General features: G+C 38.9%; 1 protein-coding gene across 3 annotated transcripts in view; it reads left to right on the top strand.

The window, feature by feature from the left end:
• NUCKS1 (nuclear casein kinase and cyclin dependent kinase substrate 1) overlaps window positions 1–23,532 on the top strand; it is a 32,236-nt gene extending 8,704 nt beyond the window's left edge. The window contains exons 2-9 of one of the 3 annotated variants that reach the window (XM_070941545.1): window positions 9,018–9,067; window positions 10,406–10,511; window positions 13,461–13,513; window positions 14,198–14,347; window positions 16,507–16,659; window positions 17,767–17,916; window positions 18,867–19,101; window positions 20,861–23,532. In XM_070941545.1, coding sequence (XP_070797646.1) covers window positions 9,018–9,067; window positions 10,406–10,511; window positions 13,461–13,513; window positions 14,198–14,347; window positions 16,507–16,659; window positions 17,767–17,916; window positions 18,867–19,066 — 862 coding nt within the window. In that variant the 3' untranslated portion in view covers window positions 19,067–19,101; window positions 20,861–23,532. Of the gene's footprint in view, window positions 1–9,017; window positions 9,068–10,405; window positions 10,512–13,460; window positions 13,514–14,197; window positions 14,348–16,506; window positions 16,660–17,766; window positions 17,917–18,866 lie in introns of all 3 variants that reach the window. The other 2 variants (XM_070941544.1, XM_070941546.1) reach the window with 2 other exon arrangements.
• The last annotated feature ends 1,835 nt before the right edge of the window (window positions 23,533–25,367 follow it).

The raw sequence follows: 25,367 nt of genomic DNA, 5'->3' as shown, positions 1-25,367 counted from the left end.
CTCATAAAGATAATCTGAACTAGAAGATGCAAATCTTCAATGTTGAATAATTATAAGAAAAATATTTAAAATTATATCTGAGTCAACTACAAATTATACTGCATTTGAAAATTATTTTTATCTTTAAAGTTGAGCTGCTTTAATATCAGTAGAAAACAAATCATTCTTGTATTTTTCCAGGTCCTTTTCTCAAAATTTCACCTAGTCTATTATAAATGAATAGAAATTTAGAAAGAATTCAACATTCTGACACTAAAGAAAAGTAGGTATGAAGAAGATAAATAGTATTTAGACTGAAAATACCTTATACACATAACTTTTTAACACATAGAGCAATTCTATAAGTTCTAACTCTAGAATCAAGTGATTTATAATTACTCAGTGGATTGAAGATCTTAAAATAAGCTTAATGCAGTTTAACAAAGCCAGATCATACACAATCCCAAAACAGTCATGGCTGTGAACATTTGGGTGAGATGACTGACCTAATTGCCTCATTCACCGTATCTAAACACTATCCTTTGAAAAATAATTTCTATCCCTAGTTTGTACCATTGCGTATAGGCAGTCCTTGAATTAAAACCATTTGTTTAGCAACCATTCAAAATTACAACAGTATTGGTAAAAAAAGGATTTATATCTGGTGCCCAAAGTTAACAGTTCTTCCTGCACCATGACCATGCGATCAAAATTCAAATGGCAGGCAGCAGGGACGCTGCAACTCCCCACACCTCCTAATCTCTCTCCTCCCTCCAGCTATGCTCTGGTTACCTCTGAACAGTGGCTCTTGGAGACCATACCAGGGCTGGGACTGAAGTAGAGGCTCAGGTCCTTCAGTAGTCCTACTTGGCTGTCTTCCCCATAGCCAGCCATGTCAGTCCCGTTGTCCAAAGCTTATTCTCCAAATAGCCTGGGAAAGACCAGAAGGTTTCTGAAGGATTGTGAGAATGGGATTGTGCAATTTGGACAAGGAAGAAGGCCTGGTAGGGCCAGCAGCTCCCTCAAATACAGAGTGTATACCTCATGACAGCAAGAAAAAAGAACAGGTAAAGGTCATCCAGGTGCAGGAGAATCTGTGGAGCACAGAGCGGCTGTGTGCAGCAATTGTGACTGCGCAGAGATGCTGGCGTGGTTTGCCACAATGGGTTTAAAGCAATATTTCTCAGTAGCAGCGCTGGGGCTGAAGTTAAGATTGGCAGTTTTCCAGAACGCTGCTACTACACTCCAGCATTGGGAAAATCCTCTTCTCTGACAGCAACTGAGAGAACTTTTTTTCACTTATCTACCTACTCTGTGCTCTCTCCACGCCCCCTTTTGCACCCGAATCCCCAGTCTTTCTCTCAGTTGCTGACAGACTGAGAGGGTTTTCTCTGTGCTCTGAGTATTGCGGTAGGCCTTTTGGTTATTTTTGATTAGCCCCCTTTTTCCTTTTTCATTTCTGTTTAGTTCGGGCAGGTTTAGGTTTTCCTTTTCTGTGGATCAGTCAGCTGGTCGTCGGTTTCGTGCCCAGGGAGCTGGGTCGTGCCGGCGTTTGCGCTGCTGCGCTAGCTGCCGCCGGCTTCTGTCCCTTCGGGGCGGATCCGGCCGGATTTCCATCGCTGTGAGGTCGGGGCTGAGCGAATTGCTCCCCGACCGCCGCTTCAGACCTTCGAGCCGCTGCAGGGTCGTTTCCAGGAGCGGCTACCAGCGCCCCTCACAGCGCGGCGTGGTTTGTCCAGCGACCGTCCCGTCAGGTTTCTGCGGGCGGCGCTGCGATTTCAGGCTTGATCGGCCTCATTTCGACCGCCGTGAGTGTTGGCTTGGGGGGGGGGTGCGGCGTGGCTTTCCGTTGCTCGCCACCCTCCCGCCGTGAGGCGGCCAGCCAGGTTATCTTCCCTAAGTGGCGTCCGTGTGCAAACGGCGCCAGGGGAAAGCGCCCAGTCACTCTACAGAGCGAGGGCGGGCCGCCATTTTATTCCTCCGCCACCAACGCGCGGCCGCCATTTTGAGCAGGGGCGGCCGCCATTTTGGATTGCTCAGGGCGGCGCGGACCCTAATTAAAGGGCCGCAGCCTTTGTTTTGAGAGCTTGTTGGCTGAGTCTCTGTCCCGGTCTGGGCATTGACTCGGGAGGAGGGAGAAGGGGGGGGGAGCGTTTGCAGTTATCGCTCACCCCTTTGGCAGCCTTTTGTGCAAGGCCTTCCCACACACCTGGGCAGAGACAGGGTGCCCTCGTACTGAGCGTGGCAGGAGTGCCAGCACTGCTTGCTGGGTATAGTGCATTGCCCAGAGCTGTAGCCAGACTATCAATTACACAATTAATCAAGCAAGCTGATACCTATTAATCAATTATTTAATTAAAGCAACCAGTCATTCAATCAACCAATCAATTGATCAAGCAAGCATTCATCAAATCAATTAATCAATTAATCAGGCAAACTGATATCTGTCAATCAATCAATCAATTATTGATTCATTATTTATTATTATTGCAAATCCATCTGTCAATCAATTGATTAATAATTACTATTCAGATTGGGGCACTCTCACCATGGCGGACTGTTCGTTCTCCTCAGACAGTGATCAGGAGGTCAGCCCTATCAGAACTAAGTCCCGCAAGAAACAATCGGGCAAACGCTCTGAGTCTGGCGGTCACAAGTCCCGCCACTCTAAGACCTCCTCTGCCGCTGAGAAGGATGCTCTCAGGCGTCATAAGGCTTTGGAAAAAAGATGTGAAAAGGCCAAGCAGGCGTCAGCTTCTTTGGTCCGTGGTGATATGGGATCCGCCCACCAGGCTGTTCCTGTTCCTGACCTTTCGGAGCGGAGAACGGTCCAATCCGGTTCCTTGGCTTGGCAGAAGGGCGTGTCCCAGTCGATGCCTGATGTTTCCTCAGCGGGTTTAGAGGCCTTTCCGCCCCCTCGGCGCCAACCTTCGGCCACTTTCACGCCTACAGCAGCGGGACTCCGAGAAGTGGGCAATCCTACGCCTCCATCTCAGTTTGACTTCCAGACGATGTTGTCAACAGCGTTGGCTTCTATTATGGCGGCCGGAGCGCAGACAGCGGCCCAGACATCGGCGGCGGGGACTTCCGGCACGTTGGCCTCTTCAAGCTCTCGCAGGGTTCGTTCCCCCTCGCCTCGTGAGTCTGTTTCGTCTGAGGGCTCGGGCCATGACGAGGAGGGCCCCGATGACCTCGAATTCTCTGAGGATGAGGGTCTGGTACCTGACAGTCCAGCCTTCACGGGCTTGTTTCGTCCCTCGCTATTTAAGTCCCTCCTTCACAAGGCTCGTTTGACTACTAATCTGGGTTCGATGGGAGCACAACCCCCGACTACCCCGTCTGAGACCGGTCCTCATGATGCCCTGTTTAAGCAAGTCAAGCAGGAGAAGGACTTTATTCCGTGCCCTCAACTGTTCGCGGATGTACTGCAAGCGCCTTGGGCCCAACCAGGGTCGGCCACTGCACCAAGCAATTTAGATAAGAAGCTGTTCTGTGCGGCGCCCGAACTTGAAGCCATGTTGGACGTGCCCACTGTGGATGCACCGGTGGCATCTCTCACTTCGCATTCGATGGTCTCATCTGATCCGCTGGAGGGGCTCAAATCGGAGGACAGGCGCACCGAATTGGCCTTTCGTAGGTCTCATCAAGCCGTGGCCTGGACTGTTAGAACTGCCACAGCTACTTCATTCTTCAATAGGGCCTCGTTGATCTGGCTGCGCCAACTTCAGGAACGGCTCCCTCCAGAGGATACCCGTTTGCGCCACGATATTAACAAGATCATTGCAGCCACAGAATATTCGGCGGATGCTTCGTTGAATTCTGTCAAGTTTGCATCACGGGCGTTGGCGACATCTGTCACATCGCGACGCCTTTTCTGGCTACGGCCGTGGAAGGCCGATGTGAAAACCAAATGGAAGTTGGCGGCGGCCCCATATAAAGCTCCGAATCTGTTTGGCACGGCGTTGGAGCCGGTCCTTGTGGAGGACAAAGACAAACGCAAAATTATGCCCTCGTCCTTTCGCAGACAAGACAGGCGTTACACCCCTTACACGCAGCGTCAGCCATTTCGTTCTTACTCGGGGCAGGGAGGCCCCTCAACTTACCGGCAGTCATTCCAAGCCCCAGATCGCTTTTCCGACAGACAGCGTTTCAGAGAGCGCGGGAGATCTCAGTCCTCCTCCAAGCGCCCCTATCGTGGGTCCACTTCTAGGCCCTTCAGAAGGGGCAAATGACTCACCGACTCCGGGGCCAGTGGGGGGACGGCTCCGGGCCTTTCGTCATCAGTGGGCCCGGTCCACTCCGGACGAGTGGGTGCGTCGCACGATTTCGGAGGGCCTCGCAATCGAGTTCACGGATCGGCCCCCACGACGGTTCATCCGGTGCCCAGTGCCCCTATCCACAGATTCTCGCAGCCTGATGGTGGAAGAGATAGCACACCTGCTGGAGATCAACGCGATAGAACCGGTCCCGTTGGACCAACTGGGGACAGGCTTCTATTCGATTCTGTTTTTGGTTCCCAAAAGTTCGGGCGGGGTCAGAGGCATTCTCAACCTCAAGGAGTTGAACCGGGCGGTACGTTACCGTCGTTTCAAGATGCATTCTCTTCGGTCCATTCTGGCATCCATTCGCCAAGGGGACCTGATGCAGTCGGTGGATTTGCGAGAGGCATACCTGCATGTTCCAGTACTTCCTTCGCATCGACAGTTTCTGCGATTCGAGTATGCGGGCAGGCATTACCAGTACTGTGCAATGCCGTTCGGTCTTTCCTCGGCTCCCAGGACTTTCACCAAGCTGGTGGCGGTAGTGGCCGCTTCTCTCAGTGCCGTTCCGGTGAGAGTGTTATGTTACCTGGACGACATTCTAATCCTGTCCTCGTCCAGGACACAAGCGGCGCAAGACAGGGACATGGTGCTTTCGGCGTTCCGGGAGCACGGATTCTCCATCAACTTGGACAAGAGCCAGCTCGTCCCCACGACCTCAATTTTACATCTCGGGACCCTGATAGACTCCGAGAAGGGTCAGGTTTTCCTGTCTTCAGAGAGGGCGAAGAACATCAAGTCACTTGTGGGCCAAGTGCTGACCCGGAGGAAGGCTCCTCTATTGACTCTATCACGATTGTTAGGGAAGATGGTCTCGTGCTTCCGCATTGTTCCGTGGGCACGCAGACATTCTCGTCCACTGCAATGGCTACTTCTTCCGTTCCAGAGAACAGGCAGTTCCAACTCCGTAAGGACAGTGTTCGTGCCTCCTCAAGTCAGACTGTCACTGAGTTGGTGGAAGTCGCCGGCCATCCTGCGAGGCTGCGATTTCCTGGAGCTAGACCGGGTCGTGATCACCACCGATGCCAGTCTCCATGGCTGGGGAGCCCACCTGGGTGCCCAGGTGGGCCAAGGACAATGGTCTCCAGAGGAACGTGCACAGAGCATCAACCTATTGGAACTTCGAGCCATTCGTCTCGCCCTTCTGCATTTCCGGACGCTGGTTTGGGGCCGTCACGTCCTGATTCTCACGGACAATACATCTGCCAAAGCGCACATAAACCGGGAAGGGGGGACGAAGTCACAGACGTTGATGCTCGAGTCGATACGTCTGTTCAACTGGGCGGAGAGAAATCTGGAGTCCGTCCTCGCAGACCACATTTCGGGGAAAGCCAACACACGAGCGGATTGGCTCAGCAGGGAAGTGATCGACCAGGCCGAATGGCAGCTGCTTCCCAGTCTATTTCAGGAGATTTCTCTTCGCTTTGGACGACCTCTGGTAGACCTGTTTGCCAGTCCGACCAACGCCCAACTTCCCCGGTTCATCACTCGGTATCCAGCTCCAGGGGCGGAAGACACAAACGCTCTGCGGTGTCGTTGGCCAGCGGGTCTATTATACGCCTTCCCGCCTGTCACACTGATTCAGCAGGTGGTCCGCAAGATGATGGCGGAGAGGGCAGAGATGTTATTGGTGGCACCACATTGGCCCCGCAGGCCGTGGTTCGCGGATCTTGTGGAGCTGTCGGTGACAGACCCGTGGGTGATTCCTCCACATCGGATCGTGCTGTGTCAGGGGGCCATTCGTCATCCCGAGCCCCAGTGGCTGCAGTTGGCCGTCTGGCATTTGAGCGCGTCCTCTTGAAGAAAGGCCGTTTGCCGGATACGGTGATTGGTACGATTCAGTCGGCCCGTCGACCATCCACGACGAGGATCTACGAAGCCACGTGGAGGGCCTTTTGCCGTTGGTGTGCGACTAATCATGTGGATCCTACGTCTGCAACGGTTCAGGATGTCCTCATCTTTCTACAGGCGGGTTTGGAACGGGGTTTGTCTCCCGCCACTCTCAGGCGCCAGGTGGCGGCCCTGGCAACTGTGTTGTCCTGTCCACCGTACACTTCCTTGGCTCATCATCCGTGGGTGAAGGGGTTCCTTCATGGAGCTACGAACCTGAGACCGCCTACGGTTCATCGTTATCCCTCTTGGGACTTATCTTTAGTTTTGCAGGCTCTCACATTGTCTCCGTTTGAGCCGCTGGGTTCCGCCTCACTTAAGTTCCTGTCGTTCAAAGTTGCATTTCTTCTGGCGATCACGTCGGCTAGACGCATTTCTGAGTTGGCTGCCTTATCCGTTAGGAAAGACTTGTGTATTTTCCATGCTAATACTGTGGTCCTGAGGATGGACCCTGCCTTTATGCCCAAAGTTAATTCGTGGTTTCACCGGGCGCAAGAGTTAGTGCTTCCGGATTTCTGTCCATCGCCGAGACATCACCGTGAGGTTCTTTGGCACACTCTGGATGTGCGCAGGGCATTGCGACGTTACATGCGTAGGACGGCGGCGTTTCGGAAGACGGAAGCCCTTTTTGTCTCGTTCCATCCTGCATCCATGGGTCAGAAAGTGTCGTCGACTACGATTGGTCGTTGGATTAAGGCCTGCATTGCTTCTGCTTATGAGAATCAGCGTCGTCCTGTTCCTGGGAACATTTTACCTCATTCGACTCGGAGTGCGGCTACTTCGGCCGCCTGGGCTACCCAGGCTTCTGTGTTGGACATCTGTAGGGCGGCTACTTGGACTTCTTTGTCGCCCTTCATAAGACATTATCGGATTGATGCCTACGCTTCGGCTGAGGCGTCTTTTGGGCGACGTGTTTTGCAGGCGGTGGTGTCTGGGTCTTCTGGGGTGATTAGTGTTTTGCCCGACCCTGGGAGTTAGGCTTGGGTATGTCCCAATGCTGGAGTGTAGTAGCAGCGTTCTGGAAAATGGACATTGACTTACCTGAATGTCCTTTTTCGGAACGCTGCGTATACACTCCATTTCCCTCCCTTTTCGTTTGTTGGCTTGTGGTTGTTTGGTGTTAATAAATTTTGTTGTGGTTCACCTGTTGTGTCTTCGTTCAAGACTGGGGATTCGGGTGCAAAAGGGGGCGTGGAGAGAGCACAGAGTAGGTAGATAAGTGAAAAAAAGTTCTCTCAGTTGCTGTCAGAGAAGAGGATTTTCCCAATGCTGGAGTGTATACGCAGCGTTCCGAAAAAGGACATTCAGGTAAGTCAATGTCCATTTCCTGAGATGAGACTGCTGAAGGACCAGACCTCTATTCCAGCCCTAGCCCTGGTACTGCTGCCAAGTGCCACTAGAGGGCAGTCAAAAGGACACTGATTCTCTCAACCCCCTGCGCATTCCACCCTCTTATTTAGGGCTTCCGTCACCCAGTGATTCTTAGTTAACCACGAGAGTCAGGAGTGCTGAGATTATAATTGCTAAGTAATGTAGTCATGTGATTTGCTTACTTTACAACTGCATTGTTTAGCAACAGAATTTCCAGTCACAATTGTGGTTGTAAATTTAAAACTACCTTATGCATTGAAAATATATATCTGGATAGACAAATGATGCTGAACCGTAAGTAGAAACTAGATAAGGTATTCCTGGAAGTGGTTAGAAGGTATATTCAGGAACTAATGAAAATATTTCTGATGATAGATGAATTCTGTATCTAATCCAGAATCTTTTGTGGGAAATTACATGTTCTCTCATTAAAGATGCATTCATATAACTTGTACCAAAATACATTCCAGTGTTTTGCCTAAAATTGGATTGTAATTTGATTATACTTACTTGTTTTTAATGAGAATGCACTAAGAGAATTATGTATGTAATAAGAGTGAAATATAGTCACTGGATAAAGTGTCAGATTTGGTTTTTAAATATCTCTGGAATTAAGAATGTTACCTGAATTTTGAATATCTGAACTTTTGTTATAGTTCGGGAATATGTATAAAGCATAGGAAATTATTTTTTGCTACCTATTGTAAATTATAACCTCTTTTACAATGGGTGCATTTATACATCAGAGCAAGTCATGTTTTGTTTTAGAATGGTCACATTTTTTTCTAGAAAGAATATGTTTAATATGTGATTTTCACTTCCAACCATGTTTGTTTTGAAGATTAAATTGTGATATGAAGTTTGTTGGAATTTTGATATACAATAGTTCATTCCCTAGCTATATGAAATTAAAAAAAATATGTACAACTGTATAACATTTGTTATTTGATTGTCATATTGTTAGACTACATATAAATATTTTCAAATATTCACTAATCCAGGAATCCTGTTTATGTCAATTAGTGTTGCTAATTAGACCTATAGCATCAGTCAGAGGCAAGTCTTAGCTGTATTATAAATTGTTTCTGTTGATCAATTGCTGGAACTTTAGGCATTTCTGAATATAGAGAGCAATGAGAAATGTCACTAAGGTAGTATATCGTGTATTTACATCCTGCAGGAACTAGGAAATACTCCCTTTATGTCATCTGAATTCCCTGCAAGACATCTATCTGGGTGAATTTATGGAGAAAAAAAGCTATTAAAATATTCCAAAATATATGTTTACCTTTATTGACCAAATCTTTTTTTTAATTAGTCAAAATCTCAGATGATGGAATTACTGAATCATGGCAACTGTAATTAATATTTATATGCTTTCTTTGTATTAAAAATCAATTCTATATGGTGTAATTTTTCAGTGTCTCCCAAGTTAATACTTTTTTTCTCCTATTTCAGGAACAGAAAGGTAGTAGACTACTCACAGTTTCAGGAATCAGATGACGCAGGTAAGCTATCAATTCCTAAGCAAAACTTTTCTACAATTATGAAATCGACGGGCAACAAATGTTTGAAAAATAGTTTGTATATTTTAGTCGGGTCTGTGCTTAAGTGATTCTTTGAGATGTTTACCCATATCTTTTTACATAAAGTTGCTTCTACAATTCTAGAAAGTTTATTCTATTGGCTCAGAAATGGCAATCAATTAACATTTCTGGAACCTATACAGTTTATTTCCTTTCTTGGATAGAAAGATGTCATGCTCCTGTAATTTCATAGAGACCAGAATTGTTATTGTATTTTTAGTAAGGGCAAAATATAATAAAATTCCATATTATTATCATCTTTTCAATTTAATTATAAATTGTATTAGATTTTTATAAAATAAGAAACAAGACAATAATAAAACAAAATATATGTAGCTCAGTATTGAACTATGAAATCCTTGATGTTCTCTGGTTCTTCAGTTCATCGTCAGGGTAATTACAACAGAGATTTGCATGCAAGTATTATAATTTTGGCTTACATTTTTAATTTTCCTAATAATGTCCAACATGGGATTTTTTTTTCACATTTGCCTATATTGGGTTAATGTTTTTATCTACCTATCATAATTTTAATACACTTTTTCATTCATTCAGTGTGCTTAATCTCAAACTGCCAATTTAAGTGTGTTTAAGGTTTTGTTTTGTTTTGTAGGGGTTTGCTTTGCTTTATTTAGAGTTTGTTGTTTCATGTGTATGTGGTTTTTCTTTGGTTTTTGCTTCGGAATTCTTCACTTTACCTCTGTTTGCACATATTATTGTTATCCTTATTTACTTAAACTGGAGATACCCTTTTAAATATCTTTTTTTCTTATTTGAATTTTCTTCAAATACCATAATATCTCATCAAAAACCTTGGGTATCTTATTGATACTGTTGAGTTAAATTTGTGAGATAGAATTCTTCCAGAATTCACAGCAATGGAAATTGTGGCTGGAGAATTCATACATCTCAAGGATATCTGCATTCTTGAAGGATATTGTGAGGTTTTATTTCTCAATGTGACTGGGTTGAGTTTCTTTCTTGGAAGAATTAAGAATGTTGCTTGACATTCTCAGTATTCTTTCCAGCTCATTCTCACTCACTTACAAAAGCAAGAAAATATAGCAAATTTAAAACTACGCAAAATAAATAACAGCAGAGATTACAAAATACTATTTTAAAAAAACAGCAACCCTGGATTTTCAGTACTTCTGATCAAAATTTAATCATTTAGTATATTTAATGGTGATTTTTAAGTTAAACTGACAGACTTGTAAATCACTTATTTATTAATTTTGCTTAATCTTGTTTACTGTGTAGATGAAGAATATGGTAGGGATTCAGCCCCTCCAGCAAAGAAAATACGTTCATCACCAAGAGACGCAAAAAATAAGAGGAGGTCTGGAAAAAATTCTCAGGAGGACAGGTAAGCTGGAGATAGTTTTCTAGTAGTTAGATTTGGTGTGTGCCATTTGTCCTTGTGTTTGTGTATCTTATCTAGAGGCTATATATTCTATTAGCTTCCTTAAAAACAGTAATTAGAAAGTAGGAATTCTATAACAATGTTCACTATCCTACAAATTGTGTCCAGTTAGAAAGTTTTGAATTTTAAAGTTTTGTAACATTGAACATGGAAAAATAGCATGTTCTAGTTGTTAAACTACAGCTCCTAGTTTCCTTTACTATTAACAATTATAACCGGTTGCTGTGGACAATAGTTCATCACATCTATAAGGCATATCTTTCCAATTCATGCTTTATTTTCATGATATCAAAGATCTGCAAAATCATAATATTTTTGAGCACATTTTAATACTTGATATTAATCTTTCAGTTTGGTCTGGATGTAGCTTTAGGGTATTTATTTCTGCATGATTGGTTTATTTACACTGTTTTAGAATTGGAGTATGTGTGCATGTGCACACATAGAAACAAAGATGAAAACAGATGGCAGAAAAAGACTTAGTGGTCCATTGAAGCTGTCCTTTGATGTATTTTTTGGGATTGATTGATTATTTTTGTTGAATGGACAAGACTTCATCCCAAGCAAGTTTAAACTCAGTTACTGATAATTGATTATCTCTGTTGGAAGTTGATTCCAAGCTTCTAATATTCTTTCTGTGAAATAATACTTTCAAACATTACTTTTTAAATTCCCTCCTATCCGTTTCTTAATGCTTGCTTATATAGAAAATTAGAAGCTTATTCAGCCCCTTAATATATTTTAGGGTTTCAGTTATTTCTCCCCTTCTGACCTCCAGGCTGTACATATTCAGTTCCTCCAATCTTTCCTGATATGTTTTGTCCCTCAGACTTTGTACTATTTTGTTATTCATATCTGGACTTACTCAACCATATCAATATCTTTTTTAAAGGGAGGTCTCCAGAATTCAACACAGCATTCCAAATGGGGTCTGACTAAAGCCCTATATAGTGTGATTAGAACCTAGTATAATATGATTCTACTTTTTTATTATTTGAGTTGATTGTGAAACTAGGCAATTAAAAATTCAATAGAAGAAATGGGTATTTGCCAAATGTACATTTAAAGAACAAACATTAAGAGGAGGAAATATACTGTGCTTCCCCGAAAATAAGACCCTATCTTACTTTTTTTTTGAACCCTGAAATAAGTGCTTGGCCTTATTTTCGAGGAGGTCTTATTATTTTGGGGCACGTGGAGCAAGATGGGGCTCCTCTTGCCATCTTAACTGATTTCCAGCTCTGCATTTATATATTTTCAGGGGGAAGCTTATTTTAGCGCATGTGCTCAAAAGCTCGACTGGGCTTATTATCAGGGATCTTATTTTCAGGGAAACCGGGTAGGAGACAATAATTTCCTATGTTATAAAGGAAGAAAATAGCATTCGCTTATTGAGTTTACTAAAATTGATATTTCCACCTCATGGTTTTATCATTCACAACATTTTAAGGAGTATTAAAGATAACAAACATTGCCTCTAGAGACATCCAAAAGTATATTTTTTAGTGAATACTAAGCATTAAAAATGGATTCTACAGGTAGTCCTCAACTTACAACCACAATTGGGAATGTAACTTCCATTGCTAAGCAAAGTGGTCATTAAGTGAGTTGTGCCCAAATTTATGATCTTTTTAACTGCCAATGTTAAGTGAATTTGTCTTCTCCCATTGTCTTTGCTTGTTGGAAGCTGGTTGGGAAAGTCGTAAATAGTGCTGACATAGCCCAGGGTGCTATAATCATGGTAAATACATGACAGTTGCCAAGCACCAAAATTTTGATCAAGTGGCCATGGGTAGCTACAACAATTGTAAGTGTAAAGACCAGTTGTAAATCACTTTTTTCAGCATATCATTGAATGAGCACTAAACGAATGGCATGGCACTCCACTGAAACATCTTAACAAAATAGTTTATACCAAGATCATGTGTTCTTTTTCTGATTTTAAGTCATAGGAAAAGTGAATATTAAGAAGCACTATTTTCTTGTCCTAAATAAGAAAAATTAAAACTGATAGTGTCCATAAGATACACACTTGGAACTTACTGAATAAAAACTGAATAGTTCCAGTTTAATTTTCAACTGGCATTCCTAAATTGCATTTTTTCATAAATGTTTTTGTCAAGTTATTACAACTTTTGGTTTCTCTGTAAATCAGACTTTATTTAGAAAACTATGACATTGATGAACCAGACAAATACACCCTTAGAACTGAGATTTCAAAGCTAGAATTAAGCAATTTGGAAAAACATCAATATTAATGGATATACATTAAATGCTTGAACGATTATGATTGATACTAGAAGTGCATACTGAAATATTGAATAATAATAAAAAAAAGGAAGGATCATGTCTTTGATTACTAGAGTGATAGGTGAAGGGGGGAATGGACTAAAATAGAGGTAGAAATAAGAGGGGGAAAATAGTAAAAATAGATATTAAGATGATACAAAGTACAGAAGAACTATGAGAAAGTTTAGAACTGAAGGATGATAGTAGAAGTCATGTGTTAGTAAAATTAAAAATGAAAATTAAATGTAATTATTAGGAATAATATTGTTATTTTTATTTGTATTGAAATGTGTGATACCCAGGTATCTAACCATTCACACAATGAGATATATATATATACATACATACATACATACATATATATATAGAACTGAGATTTCAGAGTTAAGCTGCAAGTTCCCTTCATTATCCAATTTTTCATCTTAAAGTAGTGATAGAATTGAAAACTAGCTTACTATTGATTGATTGACTGATCAATCAAATTAATAAAACTAATACAATTCTGTATTATGGCCATTAACCAATTTAGTTGCTTCTCTGGGAGTGTAATAACATCACAGCAATCTTTCTGGAAATAATTTAAAATTGTTTTCCTTTTTATAGTGAAGACTCAGAAAAGGACATGAAGACAAAGAGAGATGATTCACATTCAGCTGGTAATTACACCATTTTTGTAATTTGATGGCGGTTTGATCAGAATATTTAATCAATGATTTCACTTTTACTATTGCCTGGAACTTTTAATGCTTTTTGGTTTAAATCATCTACTTATTTCTGATATGTGGAATTCATATTTGAGTAGTTAGCGCTATGTGATTTGTTTCTATGTAGCACAGAGGTGGAAAACCTGTTGCTGAATTACAACTCCCTGCATTCTTCAACACTGAGCAGAGCCATTCTATTTGGGGGTATTTGGGACTAAGCACAACCTTCCCATGGCTGCTATAGTCAATTTCTAAAAATATTTCTATTATTATTGTTATTGTTATATAGTTTATTCATTAAACATGAAACTCAATCAACTGAACATTTAAAAATGCATCACAAATACCATTGACTGGTGCTAATGGTTAATACGGGTTGCTGCCAGCGTCCTAGGTATCAACCAAGTACCTTCTTAAGTTGTACAATGTTCCAGGTAGCACAGTTTTTTGCAGTTCCACTGGTGTTATTGTGGGAAGCTGCAATTTCTTGATGTATTTTATAAAATTCTTGGACATGGTACCAAGTGCCCCGATGACAATGGGTATCACTGTTACTGTTTCACTTATTATTATTATTATTATTATCATTATTATTATTATTATTATTATTATTATTCCTCCATCTTTTTTTCTCAGATGAAGATTTTGGCAGTGAGGATGATATAGGAGCAGATGATGGTAAAGCTGATAGTGACTATGAAAGTTCTCAAAAGAACAAAAAAGGAAAAAAAGTGAAGCCTGACAAGAACAAAAAAGCTGCTTCCAGATCTAGAAAAAGGGCTGCAGGTAATGTCTTCCAATGATATGTTTAAAAAAATAACATCATTTAATATCTATGTGATACATGATTAATTGACAGACAATTTCAGGTAATGTTTCATGAAATCTTAAACAAATCATTGGAATTTAAATAACTAATTTGAAGTACAGTACAGTAAGTAACCATTTATATATATGAAAACTGGTAAAATCAGAACCAAATCAAGTTTTCTTGATCTGAGGCATGTTGAAGGTAAACCAAAAAAAAAATGTCATAACATACAGATGAATAAAATAGAATTTAAAGTGTATGTTGTCTGTTTTGTTTATTTTGATCTACCCACTGTTTTGGTTCTGATTTACTTAGTATAGTATCTTAACTCTTGTTCATATTTTCCCATAAAGGTTTGCTTAGTTCAAAAAACCAAATAGCAATAGCACTTAGACTTATATACCACTTCACAGTGCTTTACAGCCCTCTCGAAGTGGTTTTCAGCCCTCAACAATCTGGGACCTCATTTTACCCACCTCAGAAGGATGGAAGCCTGAGTCAACCTTGAGCCTGGTGACATTCAAACTACCAAATTGCAGGCAGCTGGCACTGTACTGCACTCTAATCACTGTGCCACCACGGCTCAAATGAAGGAAATTGAAGTGGATCAAGAGTAATAATTATCTTTGCTTTTCATTTATAGTATAATGTAGATGACAATTGATGTTATATATTTTGCATCAAAACATATCAGAATAATTTCAAATTGCAAGCTATTAGATACAGGTAGCATTCAGTGAATTGCACTCCATTGTGAAAAGTTTAACTTTTATTTCTACCTCTTTATTTCTGCCTGTTGGAAATGTACCGTATTTTCTGGCGTATAAGACGACTTTTTAACACATGAAAATCTTCTCAAAAGCCGGGGGTCGTCTTATATGCTGAGTGTTGTTTTCCTATAACCAGGCAGACGAGCCCGAAAGGCTCTGATGAGCCAAGCTCTGACCATCCCAGCTGAGTTGCCTGCTAATCAGGCAACTCAGCTTGGATCGTCAGAGCCATTTAAAAATCATTTTTTAAAAAAGCCATTTAAAATCCCCCCCCCTCCAGCTTGCTTACCTTAGCTGCTAGTCGCAATGCTTGCCTTGCTTCGCTTGCCTGCAATCCATTGCAGCAGCAGGCAACTGAATCTCCCTGCCTGCAATCAAGCAGGCAGGGAGTTGTGGACTTCAACTCCCAGAATTCCTCAGCCAGCAAAGCAAAGCTGGCTGAGGAATTCTGGGAGTTGAAGTCCACAAGTCTTGCCAAGGTTGAAGACCCCTGTTCTGTTAGGTAAGTTTTTTTTCCCTTTGGGAGCTTTAAAAAAAATAGTTAATTGGGTTTTTTTTTTAGTTGTTCTTTTTTTAGACCTAGCCATTTAAAGTTTATGAAGTTTTAAATTTAGCTGCTTTCATATAAAAATAAATTAAAATAAAATAATATTTGTGCAGCTTTCTGAGATTTAGTGTGTTTCTGTAGTGTTTCACTCTGACTACACAAACACAAAAAATCTCACAAAGCTATATGTGGAATTTTGTGTGTGTAAAGTGTGAAAGTTGGGTTTTTGGGATTTTTGTGGTGCTGTGAGGTTCCTGCTTGTTGCAGGGACCATTTTGGGTCTAGGACAGCTGCTTTTACACTGTGGGTAAGCCAGTTGTGTTGTGTTGTGTGTGTGTAAAGTGCCACGGACGTGCCCGGGGCTTGCTCTCTCTCTATTGTTTGTTATCTTCCTCCTATCATCATCAGTTCCAGTTTGGTTGACAGCTTAGAAAACAAACAGCATGGCAGCTCCCATGGGTTTATTGTCTTATCCTTCCTTTCAGCTTTAGAGTGAATTAGGAAAAGTTTAATCCAATTGCACTGTTTTATGTTTACATGTTTGATGACAAACAGCCTTATGTTTATAAGTGACAATTTTCCTGCTAAGTGCCTGCATGTCATAAGCATTTGAATTAAAATTACCATATTGAAATCAATCTGATGTTTTTTAATTTTTATTTGGAAGAGGGGTAGTCTTATATGGCGAGTATAGCCCAAACTGTATATTTTAACAGGAAAAGTCGGGGGTCGTCTTATACGCCCAGTCGTCTTATACGCTGGAAAATACGCTATATAGAGCAAACAATATTTAGTGATCTTTCTGATTTTATAACAGAGGATAGTGAGGATGAGAAAGAAGATCACAAAAATGTGCGTCAGCAGCGGCAAGCAGCCTCCAAAGCTGCTTCCAAGCAAAGAGAAATGCTAATGGATGATGTGGGGAGTGAGGAGGAAGATCAGGAAGAGGAAGAGACATCATTTCAGGAAAGTAAGTGACATTCAGAGGCACATATATAGATATATGGAAAGTAAGAATGAATTGTCAGTCTGCAGACATGACTGATGTGGTGTCCACATTAATTGTTCAGACAACCAAATGTGATATTTCATCTTCTTAAATATGACATTCATTGCATTGTTGATATACTTGATGTCCAGGATGTCTATTGGCAGCAAAGAGGATTAAAAAATATGCTATCCCTAAAATTCAGGACATAAAAACTTTTCAGACCATGGCAGTTTTTTTAGGTAATATTCTGCTAGAAAAATGCAAAGAATATAAAAATGCCACTCATCACTGTTTTACCTTCAGCACTGGGCAATAGTCTGAACAGTCTAATTTTATTACAAGTTCTATCTTATCTGGCTTCATGATACAGTGAAGGGCTTCAAATCTTTATCTTCACAGTTAGAATAAACCAAAAGTTTGAAAACAAATTTGTGTTAAAATATCTGCAGTGCAGCTTTCTAACTTGTCTTGTATAAATTGATAGACGCTTGCTCTAAATGGTGAAAGGTGGGGAGCCATAAGAAATTTGCAGTGAATGTATCAAATAAACAGAAACCCAGTGAATCTGTGAACTGATGAACTAGAATCATGGAAACCTGGATTCAAAACCTGGAAGTCTGTTTTAGGAAGAGTAAGATATTCTTTCTATATAATAAGTTACTGATATTGACTGCAAAGGGCACTTCTACAACTTGCTACAAGATGGAAGACCATATTGAACAAGAAAGGAATCATGACAGGCTGGGAAGGGCTTTGATGTAGAACTACAACAGCTGTTGTAAAAATGGTCAGGCTTTGAGCCTTAATTGCTTTTGAGGGAAAGAAAAATTTTCCTATGCAACTACTATTTTAAATAATAATGCTACTTATCACAAGCTCTAAAGCAGATTTACAGGAGGAAATACTGAGGCACAGAAGTCGTGATTTCTCCAAGTTCTAGCAAGTGTGTTACAGGATATAGAAGCCAAGAATACTGACTCCTATCTCTTGATCAACCTACCAGACTCTCTCCCTCATTCTGTCTCTCTTCCAAGTGAACAAGAACAGCTCTTCTTAGAGACATTTCATTCCTCTCTCTCTGCACAGAAGATTCTGGCAGCGATGAAGACTTCCTTGTGGAAGATGATGATGATAGTGACTATGGCAGTTCTAAAAAGAAGAATAAAAAAGTGGCTAAGAAATCGAAACCAGAAAGGAAAGAAAAGAAAATGCCTAAACCAAGACTAAAGGCTACAGGTGAGCTTAGCTTGCTTCAAAAGTTCTTATTTTAAACCCATTAAGAATAACAGAATGAAATGTGTTGTTTGCAAGTACTTATATTTTCTCAGCTCTTCATCTTGTGTGTGCTTAGAAGAATATGAATCAAATTCTCAATGTTAAATCCAGATTTGTGGGTGATATAATTGAATAGGCTACTAAAAGTTCATTTGTGGATTATTCCTTTTTCAAAGAATCAGAGAATTCTAATTGGATTTGGATGGGATTCTTCTGATGTTATCATTGTTAGTATTATGTTCAGACCACTTGCCAGTGCTGATTAAAACAAGTGATATTAGTGTCTTTTAGACCCCACAAGTGGTATTATTTTATTCTATTTGAAAAGAGAACAGTGTTGCTCATTTTAACATATACAGATACCTACAGAACTACATATATCTTCAAATATACAATACGTATTTGGTTACATATTGCTTATTAAACATTCATCTTGGATGAAAAAATGTATAGAATTGTATTTTACTTCCTACCCATATGTCTATTTATGCTCAAAAATGCTGTTGCCTTGCTATATTTACAGTAGAAAGCCCTACTGTAGCAAAACTCATTCATTATTATCTTTTTGTTATGTTATGGAATGTTATGCTAATGTTATGGAAAATTGGAAGGCAAACATACAGGCTGCCTGTACTTTACTATTAAAATATAGATAGTATGAGCTCAACTTGATTCTTTGCTAAATAAGGATCCTGCGTAATAGTACTGGCTATGTTCAAGAATTAATATGTTTTATTATGATTAGAAAGCAGTAGAGTTGCTTTGGATAGTGAGATGAACAGCTTTATAAACTGAAATGAATAAATTTAATAAATAAAAATCGCTTTGATTTGGAGTATGGGCATCTTCACCATTAAAACATGTGATGTAATAATCAAATATTTTACTATTGTTTTGATGCTTTTCTTCAGTTACACCTAGTCCGGTAAAGGGCAAAGGAAAGGGAGGTCGTTCCACAGCTTCAAAGACATCAAAAGAAAAAACCCCATCCCCTAAAGATGATGATGATGAACCTGAAAGTCCTCCACAAAAGAAGAAATCAGTTAGTCCTCCTCCAGACAAATCTGGGGATGAAGGGTCTGAAGATGAAGTCCCATCTGGTGAAGATTAAACGGTGGTGTGGGAGAGAAACTTTTTTGAGAGAGAGTAAGGAAAAGAGGATATACTTAGGGGTAGAACATGGTTTTGGTTGTGGCTTAACTATTGGGCTGTGAATGCCACTTTTACTTTAGTTGTTTTAATAGTACAATTCTTCTGTTTTGTTTTTTAAAGAAAACCTTTATGTTTTGATGTCACAGTCTCTATTGGCCATTCCGTTCTCCCCAACAAATCTGAAAGCCATTTAGATTTAAATTAACAGCTAACTAAAGATATATTTTTGAAAGCTTACTACAGCTGTTAAGCAATAAGATTGAAGCTGACACTTGGAGATCATTGTTAACAAATAGAATAGATTTTCCAAAGCTGAGAAAGCAATTTGCTTAATTGATTCTAAAACCAATAGATTATTGCATATAGCATTTTTGTTAACGTAAACCCATCTTTTGTACCTGAATTATTTTGAATTCCATTATGCATTGCAAGTTCTAATACTCTGGATCTTTTGGCTTCCACTGTTTATCTTAGTGGCCAAGATTATTTTAGTAACAATTTAGTCTGATCTGTTCCAGGCTTTGAGAAGGTTATACCTGTTCATACCATTTATATCCTTTGTTAGGACAAAGATTTAGGACAAACATTTCCATTGGCCAAAATGCATTAATATCCTTCCAGCTTATTCTGAAATTTCTGTGCTTTTTCTGCTTTCTTTCCATAAAGTTTGATTTCATTGAGAAATTCTGGAAGCTGGAATAACTGCTTTAAAATTTTTGAGCAATGCACTGAATGAGTGATTACACAGTATCTTTTTCAACCACTGGGTGTTCATTTAAATATATTTCCCTTCATATTTCACAAAGTTGGAATACTCTGCTTCTATAACATAATGTGTTTTTTACCATACCCTTCGCTGTTTACTTCCCTTTCTGAAGAGTGAGTGCTGGTTCATAACCAGGCCTTATTTTTGGTTAGCAGAAGCTGGATACCCAGGCTAAACAAGAAACAGGGTGTAAACTGGAAGACATGATTGATACAACAGCAATCCTGCCAGACTTAACATTTTAGTATCTATGCTTATATACTGTAATATTTCTGCTTATATACTGTAAATTTATAAAAAGTCAAGTGGATAGCAACCCCAAAAATATTCTCTTTGTAGTCTAGGTCTATCTAATAAGTATGACAAAGCCAAAGTGAAAGTGAAGCATAATTTTGGTTTTCTCTTTCTTTCTCACATGCACATACATACAAACCCAACAAAGTATAATTTTCAAAAATACTTGGCTTATCCCCTCTTTTTTTATTTAAAGCAATGCTACTTGTGTCTGTGATTGGTTCAGATATAAATCTGGGTTGTTTAGCAAAATAATATACACATCCTGGCTTGAAGTGATATCTTTGATCTAGATGTTGGCTTAATAATTTTTGAACAATATCTAGAGAGTGAAACTGCTTTGAGTTTGTCCTTGGACAGAAGCTAATCTGGGCGGAGTAATTTTTGCCAATTTAATTGAGATTTAAATGTTGAATGGTTATAGCTAAGGATTACGTCTGAGTTCAAAACAGATTTATCACATCCTACAAATTAAATACTTGGTGACCTAGTATATGCAGTTGAACCAAATGTGCAGGTATTGGAGTGATTACCTCTTAATTATGGTCAGCCAGCAATATATATTTTTGCTGCTGATTCAGATTTGTTTTATATAATATGCATTTTTTTCTTTCTGTGCTTTCACTAACAGATACAACTGTGTGTAATAAGAATTGGGTTGCCATTTAGGTTCTTCCTCTGTTTTTCTTCCAGATGAATGATGGCAATTGGATTTCTTAATCCTAAATCAAATGCTGTGCTTTCACTGATCCTTGCATTTAACTCCTGGACAAAAATATTTTCAAAGTTCCTGAAATCTCTTAATTCAGATAGTAGTTTGGCCTTTTTCCATTTGATAAACAATCCAGAGACTGAACATTAATTTTCCCCCTACTATTCACATAACAACAGCAAAGTAATATTTTAAATATTTCATTCTAATTTGCAGTCTTCTGTCTCTCTGTGCATATTGCTTTTATGTGAGGTATTCTAGGGATTCAATAGCTATATTAGTTTATTACTTTGTTCCATAGAACAAGTGTTGCCAGATAAACAAATAGGTATATTCCAGTGAGCGCTAATCACACTATATTGGTTGCATCCTGGGAATGGCAGGTTTTTTGACGTAGTTTTAATTAAGTATTTCTTGCATTTGCTGAAAAACCAAAAGCAAATATGTTTAGTGTATCTAAGTTATTGCTTCATATATAAATGTGATCGCAACAGGGGTATACATAAAATTTCAGTCAAGTTTTGAGAGGTGTGTATTTACACATTACCTTTGATACCTGAACAGGTAATGGTGGCTATAATACTGAAGAAATAACTTGCACACCGTAAAAGGATAATATTTAGATATATTCTTTGTGATGACTTCTCTTCGGTATAATATTCTAGCACAGATCAAAACAAAATGCAGGGGCATAATGATTGGTTTGATCTGAAATTAAAAAATCATGTTGAAATATATTGGGGGGGGAGAAAGAAATGTATATGCATTTGGGTGGTTGATGTGATATAAATGTTGAATATACTCAATTGTAATTGCCTGCACCAAATACTGAAACTGTTAATACTTTTAGACTGATTTTTAAAGCATTACTCAAGTATATGAGACAGCTTAACTAGAGCTAAGGAAGAAATGCTATAACATGCTGGAAATTTATGAGCTGTAGAAATTGGTGCTTTTGCTTTATGTAATTTTTCTGTGGAGTGTTTATTTTTTATAACAAATCATAATGTTGACACATGATTTTATAAAATAAAAGGAAATCGATTCCCATGATTTTAGGTATTTGGTAAATCATATTAGTATTTTGGGGGAAGATTTAACTCTTTTCCCTTTTCAATTAACTTTGATTAAACGACTGAATCTGAATGGCTCGGTCTCAACCTTGGTCCTCCTGTTACTGAAACTCCTTTCTTTCCACCATCACCACCCCCTCAATTTCAGTTGGAGTCTGGGATTAATTCCTTTTGTGTGAAATTCACAGTGTAAAAGCTAGGTATGGATATACTTGTAATGATTTTCAGGACCCAGGATTTATAAGCAAAACTAAGCTGGCATTTGGCTTGAATATCTCTTCCCACTTTCTTCAGTTTACTGCTTCGCTGAAGGACTTACACTTCATTATTTTCTGTTAAAAACTCTTCTAACATTTAAAGCAAGTGCTTCTCTATTTTGAGTCTATTAAAGCATTCACTACATTTTGATCTGATGTGTTAACCTTTTTAAAAAATATCTATTGACCCAAATGTGCTGTTCAAAACAGTGGAATGGTTCCATCAGTTAGAGCATGTCTGGTATGATTATAAAATACCATTGTGTATACATTTTCTATACCTGGGTAGGGATTTTTTAATTGAGAATACAGCATTGGGGCAGAACATAAACTTGCTATAGCCACAATAACATAAAAACCCTTCAAGTATCTTGTATGAGTGGAAATGAAAGCGCATGTGTGTACGCATGCATGGGTGTCAGTCTGACAACTTAATGTGTGTTAGAAATTTGTGGTTTACTGCTGGAGAAACAATTATTACAGAAATTGTATATAAGAGTTTTACATAATTTGTTTATCAGGAACATGGCACAGTCAAACCCTAACAGTTCCCACATTTTAGAAAGAGACAAATGAGCAAGTGCTCTATGTATCAGATAGAAATTGATTGAATTAAATACCATGGATATTTGTCTTGGAATTAGCTATTTTGATGGGTTCTAAATCTGTCTGGATTATTGGAAAGCATACATTCAAATGCGGTACCAAGGCCACCAGTCATGATAAATAACCAATAATGTTGTCAGTCTGTTGACAATGAAATCTGCAGCATGGTACTAAGGGTCAATTTGAATGTAATGCTTTATATAAAAATGAATTTTAAAAGGGAGGGGGGTTGAAGTGAACATGATATTGTTGACCATGTTCGTGAATTATAGATGCAACATGCATTGGTAGAATTGTGTGACAGTCTTTTGTGCTACTTAATTTTACTTATTCCAGTCTCTGTATGTACTTGCAATTTTAAAAAACAAAAGTTCCTGCCTTGCTTTTTATTGAAGGGTTCCCAGGACTGCATATCAATTATTGAGCTCTGTTTTAAATATGTGTACCCTTGGCTTGTATTTTGTATTAAAAGAGAACATGGAAAAAGAACCCTTTATTGTTCAGCATGTTGGAATTGTGTCACCCTTATTTTCTCTCTCCTCCCTCTCTCTCTCTCTCTCTCTTTCCCTTTTTCCCTTTTTTTGTTTTGTTTTTGTTTGTTTTTGTTTTTGTTTTTTGAATATATTAAGCAACTTATTCTTCTGTATCTTTTTTTCTTTTGTAAACTTTTTGGTTTTGTTTAAAAATGGCTTTATAAAAGGGCTTTTATAACCCATACCAATGCCTTCTGTGTTTCTTCCGCTCTTTACTGTATATGCCAGCCTACCCCAACTTGGCACCCTCTATGCAAGTTGTATTTCAGTTACTATAATTCCCAAAATCTGGTCATGCCAATTAAGAATTATGAAACTGGTAGACTAATACATTTGGAGGACACCATTTTGGGGAGGGCTAGTATATGCCAGGTATCAATTTGTTTCTCAAAATCAGTAACAGTCTATAAGTTATGTATTAACACTTATTTTTATATTCCATGTTTAAGGCTTTTTGATAATTCACTTGAGATACTGAATTCAAAACTTGGGAAACCAGTTAACTATAACTACTTATAAAATTGTAAGTTTGCCCATGGAATCACATGATCCTAATCCGAAAAAGTAGCTCAAACTGAAAATGAAATTGCAGTAAAACATTAATTTACACATTGGCATATAGACCAGACCTAGGGGTCAACACTACTGAAAAAATATATTTCAACAAATATGTAGAAAATGTAAAATAATAGAATTCCCCAAATATTTAACAAGTTTTTTCATTGATGTTTTGAATAGATGGGATTTAAATTGTCCAAAGGGGGAAAGAAAGTGACTGTTATAAAATGCAAAGCCAGCCACTGCAAACTGAAGACATTAAATTCTTGTTAAAAGACACAAAATTGTTTTTGCATAGAGACTACGAGATTTTATGAATCTGAGAACACGCTTATAATTTATATTATTCAAATGTTTCAATCTTTTGAATTTTAAAATTGAAAAATTTTGAATCAATAACGGATTTGGAACTTCAATAATGAGTTCTTCAGTTCTTTCAGGTAACATATTTGGATACAAGCCATTTGTTTTTAATGACAATTTCTTTTACAACCATACTGCTGTTTCTTAACAGAATTATCTTGAAAAGTATATCTCTATGACTTTAAAGCATTTTGTATCATTTAAGAATAGTCAATCATTCTTTGTGTGTTATCTGCAACCATAGAGGCTAACGATTGTCACAACATGATGTTATCAGAATGGGAAGATGTATATATATATATATTTTTGAAGTAGCACAATTTGTTCTCCAAGCTTTACAGAAGCACCAGTTAAGGTAGTATTTTGCTCCTTAAAACTCTGCCCCAAAACTGGAAAATCTGTCCCCTTTGAAAAGTGTATTTCGGTGGCTACAGTGGGTAGCCTAAATTATGTATTTTTTGTGGATTTTTATTTTATTTTAGCATATAATTAAAAGTACAACCAAGAAAAAAATAAAGAATGTTAAGATTTACAAGCTGTGTAAACCTGAGTAAGAATTTTCAATCATTAAATTAATATTGCTATATATAATATAATATTGCTATATAACCAGTTTTAACTGTTTTTAAAGGTAGATAAAAACAAAGGCAAGTTACATGATAAAAACCCTCAATTAGAATAAACAAAAGGAGTTTGTCTAATTTGTTTACTCTTATAATGAATCAGTCAAAATCTAATATTTTAAATCCTTATGTTAAGGAAAATCCAAATTTAGGATGTTGTACAAATCCATGTGTGGAATTATACGGTAGCATAAAAGTAGTTTCCAGATTAAATTCTTTATGGGACTTGTTTGTTAAATATGAAGTTACTTTTGCCATTGATCCATACTTCCACAGAGTGATAATCTTCTAAAGGAGGAATTATATGTAATTTAAAAAGCACACAGTATCCTGGCAGTTGTTATCATATTCACAGCTAAACGTCTATACTTTGTAGAAATATAAGGCTTTGTTAAGCCTAGCAGAAAAACGGCAAGGAAGAACAATTAATATTTAAGATTTGCTTTATACTGAGCTGGATTGTCTTTCAAAATTG

Source organism: Pituophis catenifer, unplaced genomic scaffold (assembly GCF_029215685.1).
Source record: "Pituophis catenifer annectens isolate HBS135680 unplaced genomic scaffold, rPitCat1.0.hap2 SCAF_3, whole genome shotgun sequence".
In the NCBI taxonomy this organism is placed as follows: Eukaryota; Metazoa; Chordata; class Lepidosauria; order Squamata; family Colubridae; genus Pituophis; species Pituophis catenifer.
Note: the sequence above shows the minus strand (reverse complement) of the source record. Positions and strands in the feature narration are given on the sequence as shown.